The 19,472-nt window shown below is 42.8% G+C and overlaps 1 protein-coding gene across 9 annotated transcripts in view; it reads left to right on the forward strand.

Annotated features, from left to right (window-relative positions):
- The window catches only part of DGKI (diacylglycerol kinase iota), a 441,930-nt gene extending 426,276 nt beyond the window's left edge, over positions 1-15,654 (forward strand). For all 9 annotated transcript variants that reach the window (XM_040471856.1, XM_040471863.1, XM_040471861.1 and 6 more), the window contains 3 exons: positions 4,793-4,829; positions 6,821-6,920; positions 10,887-15,654. In XM_040471856.1, the coding sequence (XP_040327790.1) occupies positions 4,793-4,829; positions 6,821-6,920; positions 10,887-11,003 (254 nt within the window). In that variant the 3' untranslated portion in view covers positions 11,004-15,654. The remainder of the gene's footprint in view (positions 1-4,792; positions 4,830-6,820; positions 6,921-10,886) is intronic.
- The last annotated feature ends 3,818 nt before the right edge of the window (positions 15,655-19,472 follow it).

Below are 19,472 nucleotides of genomic sequence, written 5' to 3' on the forward strand. Positions count from 1 at the left end.
ATACTGGCTGGGATCCACATTGATTTTTAAATGGCTTTCATTCATTCATTCAATAAAAAAATGAATTCTGTCCCATGAACTTTTGAGAAAAAATGTTAGAGTAATAGTCACTGCTAACTTTGATTGCTCTAAATGCTTCGTATGTATTCACATACTTAATTCTTAAAACAACCCTAGGTAGGGAGTTCTCTTCTCTCCACCTGACGGGTGGTGAAAACCGAAGCAGAGTGAGGTCAGGTTACCTGCCAAGACTCACGTGTAACATCTGCTCTCTGCCCTCCATATTTCTAAACCCGGTGAGGGAAATGAAACACAACCACCTCGCAGGGTAGTTTGATGGAAGCATTACCTGCAGAGTTCCAGTGACCGCTAATGCAGGGCTCTGAAGGGACAGCGATTGTCTGCCTCTGAAAACTTCATGGAGAAATTGGCACACATGCCCCTTGAGTCAGATTTTAACAGTTGTTTTCTGGTACAAGTCAAATGTGGGGTTGAGTGTGGACATTGTAGCAAACCCTAGGAGGCAGCAGTGAACCAAGACTTGGTTTTATATTCAGGGAATAACTGAGTTCACTGCTAACAACGTAACGGTACTCCTTCAGATTCCCGAAGGGACATGGCGTGATGTTCACAGTGTAGATCTAAAATATAAAATAAGTTCTAGGTCCAAATATTCACCATTGATCTAAACTGAAAGAATTCCATCCTCTTTTCTTTCTCTTGTTCTCTCCCTTATTAGTGACACTCAAATGAACTTTCCCAAAAAATCATAGATGCTATTTTTTATTATTTATTTATTATTTTATATTTAGTTTTATTTCTGAGAGAGTGGGAGAGAGCACTAGCCGGGGGAGAGCAGAGAGAGAGGGGGACAAGAGGGATCCCAGGTGGGCTCGGTGCTGACAGCAGAGAGCCCAACGCGGGGCTCGAACTCATGAACCATGAGTTCATGACCCGAGCCGAAGTTGGACACACAACCAACTGAGCCACCCAGGCATCCTGGTGCTATTTTTAAAATAGTGTTTCCTTTATTTTTTTTTTTCAACGTTTATTTATTTTTGGGACAGAGAGAGACAGAGCATGAACGGGGGAGGGGCAGAGAGAGAGGGAGACACAGAATTGGAAACAGGCTCCAGGCTCTGAGCCATCAGCCCAGAGCCCGACGCGGGGCTCGAACTCACGGACCGCGAGATAGTGACCTGGCTGAAGTCGGACGCTTAACCGACTGAGCCACCCAGGCGCCCCAAAATAGTGTTTCCTTTAAAGAGCATTTTTGCAGTCTGTGCAGATGATTTTTGTTTCTCTGGCCATGCCCCCTCTCTGCAGACCTTATACTGACGCTGCTAACCTGCACAGGGCACTAGTAAACAGCCTGAAATACTACAGCTCCCAGCAGGCCACTAGAAGCAGCATAGGGAGGGAAACTCCAGCCTCTTCTTGGGCTGTACCTGGCACTCAGTCCTCTTCTCAGCTCCTCCTCCGCCCCGCGCCCCCCCTTCTTGCTAGCATTATGCCAACACGGTTATTTTAAAGCAGGTTAAGACATTGCTAGAAAAGGTACCTGTACTGCTAAAAATAGCTCCCTACGCCTGTCTGTCATCACTTCACTGCCACCCTTCCCTCTGCATTGGGGATTCGCCTGCCAGCATGCAAAATGTTCTGCTCTTTTTGTGATTATCTGTACTGGTGGAAAGAGGAGGAAGGTTTGGGTTAATTAAGTCCATCATTCCAGAGCCCATTTCATTCCAGAAACCTGTAATTGGAGTTTCATCAGATTTTAATTAAGCAAAAGTATCCTGTTTTAAGATCAGCACCTCTTCCTCTCACCCCTGTCTGCTGCAGCAGGTCAAAAGGAGAGAAGGGGGAAGTGATAAGCAGCTACAGGCTTGCCTGACTCATAAATTGGATAATCAGCTCTGGGATTGTTCTGCATTGGCTGCATTTGTGGTGATTCTTGTCAGAAACTTGAGGAACAAGGTCCTTTCTCTTCCTTGTCCCCCCTTTCAGAGTGTCAAACAATTGCCATTTTAGCGCAGATTGAGTTGGTTCCACAAACTCTCACATGGCGGCAGGGATCCTGGAGTCCGTGGACCCCCCATGGGTGCAGCCCTGAGCACAGAATGAAGGGGGAAAGGAGGCGGGGCCTCTGGTGCCTAAATCCGCATGCACTCAGCAGTAATGGTGGGAACAGAGCTGCCAGTGAGGCTGGGTTGCTCGTATTCATGGAATTCCTTTCCACATGAATTGCTCCAAGGGTTTGCCGAAGAGGGCATTGGGCCCTGTAAGCCTTCTTGTTCCTAGCCTTGCAGAGAATGCCCTGCCCGCAACTGAGGAGGTCTGGAGTATTGGTTCTCCGGACATCAAATCTGAATCAACAAGTGGCTTCAGAAATAAATGGAAGGAAATGCAGAGTCCGGTACACTTCCTTCCTTTACTGATGGTCCACATTTTGATTTAGTGTAACCTCCTGGATTATGCCAGAGAATAGGACACTTAATATCTAACCTTCAGGCATGTAGTGTGCCAGGACTGAGAGATTAAATGAACTTGCACGAGGTCCAGTAAGTGGTAGGTAGAGCCAGAATTTTGGAGCAAGGAGGTTCAGCTCTAGGACCCATCATGGCGCTGTACTGCTCTGCACTTCTTCGGGTGTTTGTTGTGGGAATTGTTTGTCGTGAGAATTATTGTTCATTTTTCCTTAGACAAATGTTCCTAGTTTGTTGAGGGACAAAAATAAATGAGTCAAGTCTTTGTTAAATCCTTAATGTAGGATAGTTGCTAGAGGGATATGATAACGCTAGAGGGAAATAATAAATATTCTTACACTGCAGAGATTTAGAAGAATTTGTTTAGGGAGACAAGGCATATGACTGAAAATCAAATACATGGCAAAAGGGTAGAACCAAGTAAGTGCTACAGGCTTTCAGAGAAAGGGATAGATCCCTTCTGTGAAGACTGGTCTATTCAGAAGACCTTGTCACAGATTGGGCTTTACAGAATGGGGAAGACTTAGGTATGTGTCTAGAAAAGGGAAGGCTGTTTCAGATCGGGAGAGTGGAGGGAACAAGCTCTGGGAACCGGGAGGGCCTGAGAAATGGGTGGGTAATGGTGCAGTTACCAGATTAGCTAACGTGAAAAACGGAACCTGGGAACAAATTGAATAAGGGCAGTTCCAGATGAAAGACGGTGAACTTTCATGTTTAAATACTTGGGAGTAAGCAGTCAATATGCTGAATTGGAAACCTGGAAATCTGAATGATATGAGGCTTTTCACTTTTCTTAATGTTTTCACTTTTCTTATGCTCCAGACAGAGACCTATTAGGAAGCCTGTTTGTCAAATAGGACAAAGAGGAGACACAAATAGGGCAGATGGTGCAAGAGAAGATTCACCTGGCCTTGATGGCCAGTTTCTGTGAAAGAGGAGGTAAAGGTGATGAGGTAGCTCTCGGATGACCAGGAGGATTGTGAAGGTCCCATAACATCTCAGCCATCTTCTTGGCCAGTGACTTTCATGGATGGGGAGTCCTAACCTCTTCCCTTTCTTCTTTTTTATGTAATAAGTAATCGCCTAAGCATGTTTTCAATAATAATGATATCTGACAGTAAAGACAGCAGATGAACAGGATAGTATTTCTAAAGACTAAAATGCTCAATACCCAGAACTGTGCTTGGCGTGTCTAAGCACACTTATTCATTAATTCACCCCAACATTTAAGCATCTCCTTGGTACTAGGTTCAATGCCAGGCACCAAGGAAGGATATAGTGGTGGATGAGGCATAGGCCACGACGTCAGGGGATTTACAGAGACTAGTGGAGGGACACATCAGCAGGTGGTTTTGATATGGTTTAAATGTCTTGATCAATAAGGTAATTGTATAGCCCCACCTGTGTGGTATAGTCTCAATTTAGATGACGAATTATCTTACCCTCCCAATTACAGAACATAGGCTTGGTGTCCAAAGTGGGAGTGCACATACATAGGCAGGGCACTTAATGCAGTATTTGGAGTGGGCTCATGCAGGGTTTGATGCAAAATGTGTCTCAACTGATACCTGCAGGCCAATTAGAGTTAGGGAGGGTTGGGGAGGAAAGCAGTGGTGCAGAGAGTGGAAAGGTGGTCATTCTAAGAATTGTTTGCAGATTGAATGAATTGGTTGGTGAACAAATAAAACATCAGCAGTGCAGAAACTCACCAGACATCTCAATTCCTAACGAAGTATCTATAATCATTGGGTTTTTATGTATAACATTTCTTCCAGGTCTTGGAAGGGAAATTTTTTGAAAACTATAATGTTACTCTGTTTCTAAAATACAGATGTTAGACTGGATGATATCTATGGTATTTTATAGTTTTAAAAGTCTGTATAAAACCCCATCTCAAACAACCTGCAACTGGAGAATGATAAACAACCCTTCAAGCCCACTGAACTGTCCCCTTTCTCCCAAGGTAGCCACTTAGTTATTTCTCACTTATTCTATTCCATTTAATTTTATTCCTTCAAGTTGACTGAAAGCTGCTTTACAGGCAGAGACTGTATCATTTCTATGCAGCTCCCATTTCACACATGTTGGCTGGTGGGGGTTGGGAGGTTGGTGAGGGGGAATAGAGAAGTCCTTTCTTTTCTGGGGGTGGGGGCAAGGGAGGCAGTCTTATTATCCCTATCACCAAATGGCTCTTCCTCATTCAGCTTGCCAAGGCATTATAACTCTGTGATTACAGATTTTTTTGTGTTGTTAATGGTTATTTTTTCAACTTTTTTTGATGGACGTCTTACTTTCCTCTTATTTAGGACCTTCTGAGTTATTGGATATGGCAGACAGCGAAACGTGAGTATTGCCTTCCATTGCATAGTCTAGATTATTTTCTTTAGATATGTTCTTTAGAACCTATCTAGGAGAAGAACGTAGTCTATAGGGCATACAATAGATCATTGAAATGTCAGTGATAAAGAGTTCAGTTTCTTTTTTTTTAATGTTTACTTATTTTTGAGAGAGAGAGAGAGAGAGAGAGAGAGAGAGAGAGAGAGAGAGAGAGAGAAGGAGACCATGAGTAGGGGAGGGGCAGAGAGAGAGGGAGACACAAACTCCGAGGCAGGCTCCAGGCTCCAAGCTCTCAGCACAGAGCCCAACCCAGGGCTCAAACTCACGAACTGTGAGATCATGACCTGAACCAAGGTCAGATGCTTAACCGACTGAGCCACCCAGGCGCCCTAAGAGTTCACTTTCAATAGTACATATAACTGTGCAGGGCTAATCTCCTAAACCAATAATTACACAATAAAAATTGATGACAAGAATCCTAATGATTACGTGCACAGTCATTGCTATTCGTCATTTAGAGCTTCCTACAGGCAAGGAAGTTCTGCACTGGTACATCTTGGACTCCTGAGAAATCTAAATAAATACACTTACCTTTTTTTTATTTACTCTTTCTCAACTGGGATTTGTGAGAAAATGAAGTCCTAATACCCTATGGCATCCTTTGTTTGTAATGAAACCTCTACACTGAGTCTAGAATGGAATAAGTTACGTACAACCATTGGAGAATTAAGAATATGGGAATTCCAATCATTGTTATGTTCTGTGGTTCAGATGGGCAACCCTGGTTGAGAAAATCATCCACTTTGGGGTGGTCCCCAAACTGATAATGTTTGTCCTCAGCTTTTTTTTGTTGTTGTTCTTCGGGCAACAAAAATAGCTACTGCTCCCCAAATAGGAACAAAGAAAGGGTAAATGTCTAACTCTGAAAGCCATATGGAAGTACTGTAAAACTTGACAGAAATTTGAAAAGAGTGAAAGATAGATGGGGAGTAGTGAAGTAGGTCTGGAGGAGGAACAGTAGGAATGAATAGAGCAAATGAGTAGGAAGGGGACAGTTACATAGTTATGAGTTACTAAACATGGAAGAAACTGTCCGTTGTTGCAAAGAGTTTGTCCACATACCACGTCCTATTGACAAGATCGTCACCCATTTGTCTTGTCTAAGCCCTGCATTTGATTTTTCGTGATAAGCTTTGGCATGGAACATCGTTTCCATTTTGGACTCAATTGAAATATCTTCTTCCCTGTACTGCCCATGAGAGGGGGTAGAAATAGTTACTTGGCCTTACCCTCTTCCTAGACCGAGTGGCTGGCCTCAGGACTGCTGCCAGCAGGGGAAAGCTCGTGTCCCCACCTCTCCCGGATATACTCTGTGGCTGCCCACACCCTCCCACCTGCCAGTCACATGAAATCAGTAGGTAGGGCAGCTTGTGTCGACCTGGTCCTTCAAAGTTGAGTCCCCAAGATATACTCCACTGAAGGCCCCAGGGCGGTCTGCCAAGCACTGTGTGATCTGCCTGAAGGGCCTGTGGTTTTCCATCACTGTTCCGTGTGTACCATATCCAGTGCCCCTGTGTTCTGCCCAGATGTGTCCACAGAGAAAACTGCCCCACAGTGCTCAGACACATCCGTACTTATCAGTCTGTTTAATAGTGCTGTTGAGTATTTCCTAAATCAAGCATTAGCAGTTGAAAACAAAATCACTCAGCCTAGTTAACACTCTTTAGAAAAGAGATTGGAGTCAGAGATTACGGTTAGTTGATGACTAACTGAAGACGTTTTTAGATACCCCGACGTCCATCCCCCTCCTCCCGCCCCCCCGAATGTGCCCAGCAGCCGCGGGCTCAGCTGCAGATAGCGAAGGAGGCCGAGGAGCACAGAACTTCAGCAGCAGGGATAGGAGGCCACCCTCACCCCCTCCCTGCCGCCTTTACCCCCACTCCTACCCCTGCCCCCAACCCTTTTATGGGTGGTTTCCCATTTCATCTTTGATTTAGGGGTGAGACCGCACTGCACAAGGCTGCCTGCCAGCGGAACCGGGCTGTGTGCCAGCTTCTGGTGGATGCGGGAGCATCTCTGAGAAAGACGGACTCCAAGGTAACTTGATGAGTGAGTGCAAACATCCTCCCACTGGGCAAGACCACCGGCACCATTGCCTTCACTTGTGCTCATAGCAAAGGCATCCTTTCTGTGCTTATGGAAGTGCCTGGGGCTTTGGAAAAAGGAGGAAAAAATAAAGTGCTTCATTTAGAGTAACTGTAGTTTAAACGTATAAGCACAAAGGGAAGGGTGTGTGCTTGCCTATGGGACTTCATAAACCCCTGAATGGGCTGGCCTTGGGACTTTGGGGGTTGTCCTGCTGAATGTCAGCAGCCACGTTGCGGAGAGGTGAGGTTCAAACCCTACGAGAAGGGGTAAAAGACATTGGCCTGCTACTGAGAGCCCCTTCCCCTTCAGCTACTTTATCTAGTGTAGCTTAAAATCTGTGATTTATGTGGCCCCATACATGGGTGCCCAAGTGATTAGCGGCCACAGTGGTCAGCCCTGACTTTGAAAGGGTTATAATCTTAAACCTGATACATGTATGTTGGCTTTTTATTTTTAAAAGTTTCTTCCTATTTGTTTTCTTATATTTTCCCCTAAAAGTTAACCCCTGAAGTTAGGGTGGGAATTACTAATTACTCTCATTGATGCGAGAACTGAAACCAAAAGAGAGTTCTATGCCCTTAGACCAGTAGCTGAGCCCAAATCCAGTTTCAGCTCTTTTGATGCCCAGCCCAGTGTTGTTTCAGCAGATCAGTCATTCTCACTTGGTGACAGAATACCACCGCCACCGCCCGCCCCCCGCCCCCCCGCAGACTGGATCCAACAGGATGAAGAGTGGCAACCTAGTAACAAAATTGGGTTTTTTTCCCAATGGTTTGTATGTTTTGTTGCCTTACGGTGATAGCTATGGCGTGGTGGCTTGAAATGTGGTTAGTTTTCCTGCAGCAAAAGTCCTATAAATCTGGATTCAAAGTGTGTTAGTATCTTAATGAGAGGGCAATGAGGCTAGAAACTGAAAGCGGGACATATCTGCCAACCTTGATCAGAAAAACATCAACAGGTAGAGGTAAGGAGGAGACACTCAGTTGGGGAGAACTGACTTCAGGCTGCACCGTGAGTTGGTCATTTACAGAAAGCACCAAAAAAAGGGCTGAAAGCTAGAGTGAGGGAAGAGGCGTACTCAGTAGCATTGACCTGGGACTGCAGCCCAGGAGACGGGGAGATACCGAATGTAGAAGATCAGTGTCACAGAAGGAGCCTGATGAGGTCTGAGAAAACACCACAGAGAAACCCTCAGAAAGGACAAACCATTTAACTGTAGAGGGTTGCAGAGAAGAATTTTAACATACAGATGAGGATTTCATTATGCAGGCATTGAATAAATAGCCTACGTTTGGGGCCAGTGAGTATAGCCAAGGAACACAGACATATGACTTACATGACTTGAGCCCCGTTAGACTTATTTAAGTGACTAGCCACTGGTTATATGCAGTTTGCCTCCTGGGGTTTCCCCAAACCGCAGTGAACACTATGAAATAACTTTTTCTCCTGTGTGGACCTCTTTTTCTGCCCCGAGCCAGTTCTGAGCCAGTGGTGTGGTGTGATGGTCCACTCCCCCAGTAGCCCACCAGATCCTTGCTCTCTGCCTGAGGTCCCTGGCCACCTCCGTTCCTCCCTTAGGCTGTTACACATGTGAAGCTGCGTTTTGGTTTCTAGCGGGTCTGTTACCTGACTGGTTAGCTGAGTGGGTGTGGGATTTCAAATGGTTTGCTCAGCGTGATATTCTTCCCAGCTGATATTTGCACTGAAAGTGTCTTTGCTGCATAACCTGATTGAAAAACACACACCAGGTAGGCAGGATCAATGGAGGCCATGATTTCAGGTAGGGTTGGCCTTGTTGGGACCACTCACACTACAGCATGGAAATTGCCTATTTACCACACAACAGACTGGCTTACACTCAACTCCGAATATAAAAAGAAAGGGAGGACAACATGAAGTAGACAAAAGACTGGGCGGGAGACCTGGCCCCTGAGCCAATTGCTCCTTTTTTTTTTTTTTTTTAATCTTTCCAAGTTTCTGAATCCGATAAATGAGCTCAACATTCCTTGAGATTTCTTCCTATTTTGTGTTATGTATATGTGTGCTTTTTTCAAAACACAGCTTCATTATTTTTATGGTGATGAGTAGAGTACATTCTTATATGGAAAACTCTAGCAATGCAAAAAATATATAAAAAGATAAAAATCACCAGAAATCCCACACTGTAGACCTATATACTATTAAAATTTTAATGATCCCACTTCACATGCAGGTATGCCTGTTTTCCCCTCTCGTTTGTTTAAGTAGGTGAAGTCATACTATTCGTGTTATTGTAGAATGCAAATTTTCACCCAACATTATGTTCTAGAGGCCTTACCATATGAAGCAGTATGAGTCTGAGTCATGCTTTTGGGGATCTGTTCATTTTTCCATTTTGTAATTTTATGCTAAGTGAAAGCAGAGCATGATAATTACGACTGGATATTCTAGAATTTTTTTTTTTTTTTTAATTTGGAGAGAAGCATATCTTGAGAATTTCTCTTGATACAGGACATTTCCTTTAAAATCAGCTCAAGGGTCACCCCAGTCCTCCTCTCTGAATATTTAGAAACTAGTAATTCTATATACCTCATTAATATTGAGGTAAAGACCAGAGAGTCTACTAATACTGTAAGCAAGTTGGGAAAAATTATTACAGGAACTTCAAGCTGGTGGTTAAATATTAAATCCCAGCTAAATAAGTGAAATTTTAGGAAGAATCCAGAGCCACTGCTACTTTCCTTTTATCCTCTGCCCACATACCCTTGTAGGCTGCCGGAAGCAGGTTTAATTAAATTTGACAGTCTCCATTGCAGTGATTCAGATGGAGGCTGAGAAGCCTTCAGTAATTTTTGTAATACTCGTGTGCATTTATACGTGTGGGGCTGTTTCTTTAGTACAATGATCATGCCTCTGTCTTTTCCCTGGAACTTAGTATCACTTTTTAAATAGATAAAACCACATCATTGAACAAAAATTAGAAGCTTCAAGGAGTGTTAAGTAATATCTATAAACATTCAAAAGAATGGGGACCTTCCTGCCTTCTGCTGAATTCTGTTCATCGACCTGATCCCCGAAATATCATGTGTGCGTATAAATATACACACGGCATTATAGTAGGCTGCAAGAAATGATACAGTCATTAAGATGGTGTAGAAGATCACTGAATGATGGACAAGATTTGATATATTAGGGGAAAAAGCATGTGATAGAATAATATATAAACAGAGTGTGGTTTTCTTTTTATACAAATAATTATGTGTAGAGCTCCAGGAAAAGACACACCAGTCACTCTGCAGAAGGTGGTTATCTTAGTGTAGTATAGAAATTATTGGTGAGTTTTATTTTCTTCTTTATGCTTTTGTACTTTTCCAAGTTTATTTTTAATCCACACCCGTCACTTTTATAGTCAGAAATTAACTCACTTTTTGGAGAGATGAGATAGTTTTGAATTAGGGGGAACTTAACCGAAGGCTTTAAAACCAGCAAAGAAGCATCCCTAGATCATTTATGCCCATCCCATGCTATCATTTTCGACTTGCTGCTTCCCAGAGTTTAGTATAATAGAAAGAATCCCAAATCAGAAATCTGAATGCCTGCTCTCCTGCTTTTCTGTGCAGTAATTTCTATTGCTGAAGCATCTGGGTTCCAAAGCTCACTGTGCCACACTGTTTCCTGCTGTGGACCCAGTTACCCTGAACCTCTGTTTCCTCAGATGTAAGCCCCAGCTGTTGAGTGATAGTCTCTTTCTCTTAAACTTACCTATCTCACATGTTTAATGTGATCATAGATTTGAAAGTGTCTTGTGAACTCTAAAACCATAAGCATGGAAAAATCTTTTAGTGAGTTATCTTTGAATACCTCTGTTTCTGCATTTAAAAAAAAAAATCTCATCCTAAGTATTTGTGTCTCCTTCCTTCCCACTGTTACCTGTAGGGTAAGACACCTCAAGAGAGAGCACAGCAAGCTGGAGACCCAGATTTGGCTGCTTACCTAGAAAGCCGCCAGAACTATAAGATCATTGGCCACGAGGACCTGGAAACTGCTGTTTGACCCTGGTAGATCACAAAGAGAACTTGAGCGAGCATATCACCTGTGCCCTCCCGGCGATCGGGCAGCTCCCCTGGAAGAAGCTGATGGAATCCATAAATCTGTCTCTCTCCTGCAAGAATCAATCTGATACCATGTCACCAGTTGTTAAGGGCTACCAAGACGTCCAACAGAACATGATAGCCCACCGAGGAAGAGGCAGGATACCTGGAGATTTGTGGAATACAAGTTCCACGAAATTTGATCCTTATTGCTTCCAGCAAGTAGCATGAACTTCTGTGTTCACCTGTATAATTTATTTTCAAGATTCAAAGGATGTTCGTATACATGGCACTGCTCCCGCCTCCCCCTGTGCATTCATGACTCCCCTGTACCACACAATTCTACTGTAACTACTCACCGTTCGAAAAATATGATCTGTTCTCTTTACATTCAGTCTTTGAAGACCACAAGACCGTCTGAAGGTCTTTGAAAACCCTCTGGATGTCCTGCAGAAACACAACTGTAAAGCTGCTTCCATTTCCCAGATGAAATATACCAAGACTATTAGTGACTTTTTGCATGTTCCCTCCCTCCCACCCAACCACCCACCCAACCCCTTATCATTAACTAGGAGCTGGGACGTGCCACATGGATAATGTCAACTTGTGTGCTCTTATCTCTGAGGTATGGTGAGGTGGCATGGGAGGGAACCCAGGGGCCGGCCCGGGGTTGTGGGGCTGTTGCTGATAGCCCCGAGGACTGGTTCAGCTTGGGCTGTTTGCACAGCTCCGTACTGCCTACGTGTAGCCATCTTTGCCTTTTGCCGCAATAGAGACGAGCGAAGGATTAAACGAAGGCCCATGGCTGGTTTGCAGAACCACTGGATTTTTAAGTGCAGTTGAAGTTGCCCGAGCAGAAAACCATGTGCAAGAGCTGTGATAACAGGAAATGGAGCACTGTGACAGCGTTTACGTGTAGACTTTCTTGAGTGATAAGAGAAAGCAGGCTAATTGACTGGAAATGAAACAGCCAATGCAAAAGTAGCAACATATTGAGTCAAAATAACTCACTTAAGCAAGAAAACGGTCACTGGAATATTGCACAGAGGCTAATAAGTATAGACCCTTAGGTGCAGTGGTGGAAGGGGGGGCCATTTTAGCTTTTCCTTCTAAGGTTTTGGTTTTCATTACCCCCAAGTAAGCCTTGTCCCAAGGATAAAGCCTTGTTTTATGAGTTCCACTGCCAGATTCCCAGGATGGCTGGATCTTTCTGATGGATGCCTCACCTTTTACTTGTCCAGTCCCAGGTTATGCTTGATAGCACTACAGCCCCATTTCTCCTGTATGGGGTAGTCTAATATATTCTCTTCTCTGTTTTCCTTTGCTGGAAAATTCTTAGTACAAACCGCTGTGGGAGCCTAGCCAGAAATGTGTCTCTAAAATTGGAATTGCAACTTCTCATCCTGCCACAGATCCGTTGGTCCACACAGGTCCCTCTACTGGGGATTCTGTGATAACTACGATAGCAAGAGAAAAAGTCTAACTTTCAGTGAAGATATCTGTTCAACTTGGGTGTAAGTGAGAAATGAAAGCGGGTGATTAAGGGTTGTTTCAGACTAAAACCGATGTCTTCTGAGCTTTCTTCCATTTTGCTCTTGGACACAAGCAAAGTGCTTCTCTGGTGTTTCTGCATGTGAACGTATAAATGATGGTTTTTCTACATTTACTGAAAAGGTCCAGTGGTGACGCATTGCTTATCTGAATTTCGTCTGGTCACATAACAGTTTGAAAGGACAGCTATGAATACTGGATTAAGTAGGAGTAGCTTCTCAGTGGATGGGAACGTCGTTCCAAAGTCAAATCGTTGGTGTTGTTTCCAGTTGTGGGAGAAGAGGTTGGTCATGAGTAATCTGTTGTCATCTAACAGTCTTAGTAATGGAATTATCTGTTGGGTTTTATAGTGAAGGGAAGGAGGACTGCAGTAGGTTGTTTCCAGAAGCTGGAAAAAATATGCTCCAGGAGATTTTCATCACTGGGCTTCATCTGGGAGTTTTTCAGTTGGTGGCACCATCAAAGAGATGTTGTGATGACAGAAATATAATCTCTAAAACCGACTGGAGTCTGGCCTTGAATGGTGCCTTCCATTCCCTAGATTTAGCCAAACAGTTGACCACACCATCGGTTACCCAGCTGCCATTTCTGGGATGAAGGACTATTTTCACCAACTACCATCTCACATTTCTTTGTGATGCTTCAGAGCAGCCCAGAGAAAATTGAGGGTATAGATGGCTATGGGCCAATTCAAATAGGTCCAACTGAAGTCACAAGTAAATTCCTGGTGTGAAAGTAGATTAGCTAATGATTACTGTAGGAGTTCTGGTACATTTGAAAATAATTCCAAGCCAAAAAAAAAAGCTCTATGTTGTTGATGGGAAGCATACAACCAAGGCAAATAACTCTTTGAAAAAGCAAATGCCCTCAGGACTTGGGTTTTCCAAGAAAAGAACATCAAAAATGAGCAGAACAGTTATATATTCAATGGATTCGATATTAAACCTACCTCCTGTAGCATTTTTAAAAATTGATCTCTGCGTGTGACAGTCCTGGGCTTTAGAAAGGCCATATGTTCCAGCAGTTTCCAGCTCAGCCTAAGTATATCTTCTCACCTTTAATGGGCCATCAGAAAGTATAGAAGCAAATGGTCTGGCCCTGGTCTTTAAACCCACATGCATTTAATTTAAAATACATAAAACTATATACTTATAGAAATAGCAATTTCTACAAAACCTCCTGAGACAGTACTGGAGAGAGACTGCCTTAGCTGGCATTCATTCCTCTGTGTTTGGCTCAGAAGAGCCCCTCACATGGTGGTGCTTTCTGCTCTGGGATTCCATTTTTAGGTTAGGCTGACAGGGAGGGGTATGAGAAATGGCGAGTTATTACAAGACAACATCATAGAACCCTGAAGGTAGTCAGTTTTGAGGCCGTAGATTCCAGTCGTACACATTTAATGAAATAGAACCCAGCTAAGCTGTGCTTTATCACATTCAAGGACTTGATAAAAAACAGAAGCCAAGAAGGAAATAAACACCATGGCTGCGAATTTCACTTGGAGGGTTCTGGTTACCTCTTGTGGAGGCTTTAACTTAAAACCAATGCAATTTCTGAAAAAGAGATCTTAGCTGGCAAGTGCACAGCCATGAAGTTAGCGACAGCTGATGGGAAACCTTGCCTACCCCGTGGCTCCCTAGGCCATCATGGGAGCTGGCCCTAGCGCTTAGGCAGATCTTTTTGCATTGAGAGATACTCAGCAGGTAGCTTTTGTTTGGACCTCATAACCATTTCTTTGCCTAAAGTGTTTCTGAAATGTATTTACCAGACTTCTCATAATCTCCATGTTTTACAATATGTGGGGCAGCAGTTTTAAGTGTTTATGGGTCTCTTTTATTTAAATTGTTTAATTTTATTTAGATCGTTTAATTTATAGCAGTCAAACATGCTTTTTATCAGAAGTTCGAATAGCACAGATGAGAATCACGGGCAAGGTCAAGGTGTTCGTCTGTGCTGGTGTAGTGTCCTCAGCCCCCCTCCCCAGAGATAAGCGGCGTTAACACCAATAAACATTGTCGCTTGTATGTTGTCAGAAATACTGTGTACGCAAGCCCCCCCACCCACGTATAGAAATATATTTATTTGTATACGTGTGTGTATATCTGTACTATACACACGCTATTGCATAGGCTTATAATAGAACATTTTAGAAGCATGTTAATCATCTCTGTGTATAGTTAACACCAACAGGCAAAGACAGGCTAACAAAGTTCTCATTTATTCTTTGTTGTTTTTACCGTTGCTAAGCTTAGTTCTTTTACTGCAGCACTCCAGCTACACATGGCATTTGCTGTGTGTCATAAAATCCATGACCAAGAGGTCTTATAATGGTTTATGTTACCTTATGTGAAGCATGAAACCTACGTGAGCCCAGAGCCTTGTCTGCGCTATTTTTGGATCTCACATGGAGAGTTTCTTTCTCTGTCCTGCTCACTCCCCTTACCAAGGCTGAGTTTGCAGGGCTAATAACACTCCATACACTGCCTGATGATATTTAATTAGGGCCAGCTACTGACAGGAAGGTGTAGTAACTTGGATATGGGCTGGGGTCTGAAGAGCTTGGCTTCCTTCCAGTAGGAGTAGCTAATGAAATCACTGAAAACAGTGTGATCTTTTACTCAATTATGCTGTTTAAAAATAAAATAGATCATTGTTGAAATGACTCCTCATAGCCATCAAATAAAACTAACTGCTCTACTTAAATGGATTATCTTCATTTTAGCTAAGAAAAAAAGTAGAACATCTATTAAATGAGAAGACTTTTCTAACTAACCTTTAGCACTTATTTGTGTAAAATCGTCTCTGTCCAGGTCTCCCTAGAACCTTCTCTTAATCTCTCTACTTTCTCGTTCTCTGAATTCCATATTCAGCTGACTGGTGTAGTTTTTTCTCTGCCGAGCCTCTCAGATTGACTTTGGCCCCAACCCTTTCTGCGACCAGGTCATCATCCATCTCTGGTCCCTCCAATTTTCCTGACCATGGCAGTAGTCCTCCTGGACTTTCCGCCACTACCTTCGTAATTTTGTCATACAGCTGCCCAGATTTTCCCCAGGCATTAGGCTCAAAATGGATCAAAATGAAATGACCCTCTGGGACAAGTATCCATTTTGCCTGAAGGACAAATAGATGGCCACTGACCTTGATTACCTTATAGAGTTACAACAAGCCTTATTCTAAAAAGTCATCTGCCACAGAGGTTTAGCACACGTCTGTCTTGGCGTCCTCAGTCATGGCAGCTTCTTCCACATCTGGTGATGTAAACCATGTGCTCCCCGAAGTTACCTAGATGACTGGATTATATACGTGTTAACCCCTACTGGCCACCTGTGGATTTTTAGGCCATCTCCCCACAGTTTAGTGAGAAACCTAAATACAGGAACTAAGCAAGGAGTAGTGCCCTTGGACAGCCCACTCTCCCAGGACACACAGCAGTGACCTGGTCTCAAAAAGAAAGCAGAAAAAAAATGATTCTTAGGCTGTTGAGGCATTGTCTTTTAAAGCAGAGATTTGAATATTGAATAATATCCTCATGGTAGACAGATTCCAGAGTCTTTATATGTCTTCAGGCATCCTGCGGGCAACCATAAGTTCATGAGCCAATCATACCTTTGGGTATTTAATCATTTATTTCAAAAATATATTTATCCCTTACTCTGATGCAAGCAGCTTGCTAAGGATCTAAGAATCAACGAGAGAGCCCAACCTCTTGAGTCCATGGAGCTGGAGGCCTAGGAGAAAAGACGGATTCCCATGTGATCAGTTGGGCATGGGAGAAGCACAGGGTGCCGGGAAAGCACGCAATGGGGTGTCCATCAGGCCTTTATTGTGCCTGTCACTCTTCAGCCCGCAAGACTTTAGTTTTATGAAACACGAAATGAGAATATGAAGGGGATGATATTTTGCATTTCCTTTTCCTTCGAAGTCTTGGTAGTGTTCTTAAAAATGTATTTGCGACCAAGACTTTCAGATGAGACAGAAACGCTACCGAAATGACAGCTAAAACTCATGCTATTTCTCAAGAATGAAACTAGAAGCAATAGGCAAAATTGGCAGTGGGTTTCGACCTAAATACAAAAATGAAGTAAAAACCGTCAAACAGTGGAGTGGACACCCTGGTGGAATTACACACTTCTGGACCCTGGGACTGTTTGAACACTACTTGACCACCTGGAGGGATGATGCTGTGATTAGGAACGTTTATTGAAGGGGCTGGAATCAGATTCTGTGAGTTTTTAAAGTTGTATTTTTTAATGTGGATGGCAGGATTTCAGTCTTAAAATTTATGAAAGTCTTGATTTTAATCTTTAAAACACCATTTTGAGAGGGAAGATCTTGGAGAGAATGACTTTTAGTTATCATTAAAAAATGTTAAACCAACTAAGCATGAATTTAAGAGCTAGTGAAAAGAAAACATATTACGACGTCTAACTCCAGAATACTTCTGGAAGCGTCATGGATTTTGATACATGTTCTTAGGCATCCTTAAGTCATCTTAGAAATCTGTTTTACTGTCTGTCCAATGTAAAAAACAAAAAAGTGGCGTGATTTGGTATTCTTACAGTTAAATGTAATCTATAACCGCAAAAGAAAATTTTGCCTAAAAGATATGGGGGATCCACACAAGGCAATCATGGAAACTCCCACTTGTTTTCGCTGCAGGCGTGCTGCAAGGGAGGGTCCACCCATGGAAACAAGTGATGATTCTGAATGTTTTCCCAAGGTTTACTGTTTAGAGCCAAATGGCATCTGAAAGGAGTCCCTTAATGGTGGGAACAACTGAAACTGTCTCGTTTCTCAGTCCTTTGGTGAAACACATGTGTCTTTCAATAGAAAATAGTTTATACAACTCAAATCTATACCATTTACTGTCAGTTATACTCTTTATTATAATTTCAGTAACTTTTAGACAAAGATCTCTAGACATGACAGACTAACACCCCCACGGTAGATGTTCGCTAAGTAAACGGTGTCCTGCCATTGCCTCCAGTGCTGTTTTACATCGTTCCGATTTCCACAATTTAGAAGGTACCTCCTTGAAAAGATATTGACTTAGCATCCCACAGCAAGAGTTGGGTAGAACTGAGGAATAGAAAGTTAAAAAGTCAGAGTTTTTGCTCTCAGAGGCTTCTCAGGTTGGGTAAATGTCCAAGGGAAAAAAAGGGTCAAATGTTTGGTGCCATGGTGGACTTCATGAAAAAAACTAATACTGAGGGTGACTTCTGGCTGTCTATGATTCTCAACATTTAAAAAATGTTAGTACTGTTTTCTCTCCTTGGAAGTCGCTATTGGGATGATATTTTAGAATGCTGTACCAAAAAGTGTTGAAAGTGGGCTTGCCATTCAAGACTCCGTTGCTCTCATGGGTATGGAAGCCATATCTGCCACACAGTCACATGCACAGAGGTCTCATACACCTGTGGGAAGTTCTGCACTTGAAGCAGAACGAATAAGCAGGCCTGAGAGATTCTCCAATTCTGGATCTCTTCTTTTACAGAGCACCTCTACAGGCAAATCTGTGTATACGTAGAAGGTGGCTATTTGATCTGGAAAGAGAACAAACTAAGATTAGGAACAGGAATGTTTGGAGGAGACAGGTGAAGTAGGACTATGTAATTCAAGTTCTGTAGGGCAAATAATTTGCAAATTAAAGCAAGGACAGAAGAGTTCAGAACAGACATGAAAAGGAGGTAGCTTTATTGTTTATAGGATTTCTTTTTTCCTACACATCTATCCAGAAAAAATGGACTAGGCTTTCTAAAAAAACAAAGCGACTTTACTGCAGCTAGGGCTTCTTCCACTATTTAAGCGAAAATTGAACAGCCAAATCAGTGATCATGAAAAAGCAACTCCTTTATTGTGAGGGAGCTTAGACTAAAAGACTTATGTGATATTTTCTAGTTTTAGATTTCTTTGATTTTGGACTCAAGCAGCACTGTTAGAGTCCCCACCACCTCTCGGTTTCTGCCGTGTAGATGGCAGTTACAGCTTTTTTTAACAGTGTCAGTCATTGCAAATATATGCCAGGTCATTGAGAAGCAGGTATTTCATGACCTTAAAACAATTTGCTTTGCTTATGTACACACATGCATGTGCGCGTGCGCGCGCGCGCACACACACACACACACATACACACACACACACCCACACACACACGCTGTCCATTGCTAGCCAATTCCCAAATCTCCCAAGTAGAGTAGGTGTTTCTACTAAGGCAGAGCAGGCTCAGGTTCAGGAATTAAAGAGGAAAAAAGGATCTAGTGTTCATTTTCTTTCTACCCATTTGTCATTTGGGGTGTATGGCTGTGGCTGGGGCCTGGACAAATCACAGATCTCTGTTTTCTGGTGAAGAGCCATAGAGGCATTTTTTAAATGACTTACTGTCATTAAGTAGGACTTAACCTTGTATTGCTAGACTAATGTTGCTACAATGTTTGTGGACTATAGGTTTAATAGCCCATCCCCCCTTCCATAATAAGAAGACCTGAATTCTTGGATTTCAGGTTGGCTGGATGGGAGTCACTCTTGAGATAATCTTTAAAAATAGACCATTATCTGGAGTTTTGCTGAGAAAATGCCCCCCACCCCCGCCCCGGCTTCCCCTTCTTCCCCACCTTGTCTTTGCTCCTGGCTTGGGAAGGGAAAGGAAGAGCAGAGAGTCAATGGGAAAGGAAAAAAGATTCTCAAGAGCAGTACAATAATAAGGCTCTAGTCTTCACACAAATTGCCATGGCAACCCACAAATAAATAATATATACTCTCAGTAAACTTTGATCCTCATGAAAAGCAAATCCAGAAGATGTAGAAAAAAATTGAACTTGTTCAAAGTGGCTTCGAGGAATATCATGAAATTTTCAATCTATGCAGCTTAGAAGAATTATGT

The sequence above is a fragment of the Herpailurus yagouaroundi genome, unplaced genomic scaffold (assembly GCF_014898765.1).
Source record: "Herpailurus yagouaroundi ecotype Mexico unplaced genomic scaffold, PumYag 100, whole genome shotgun sequence".
Taxonomy (NCBI): Eukaryota; Metazoa; Chordata; class Mammalia; order Carnivora; family Felidae; genus Herpailurus; species Herpailurus yagouaroundi.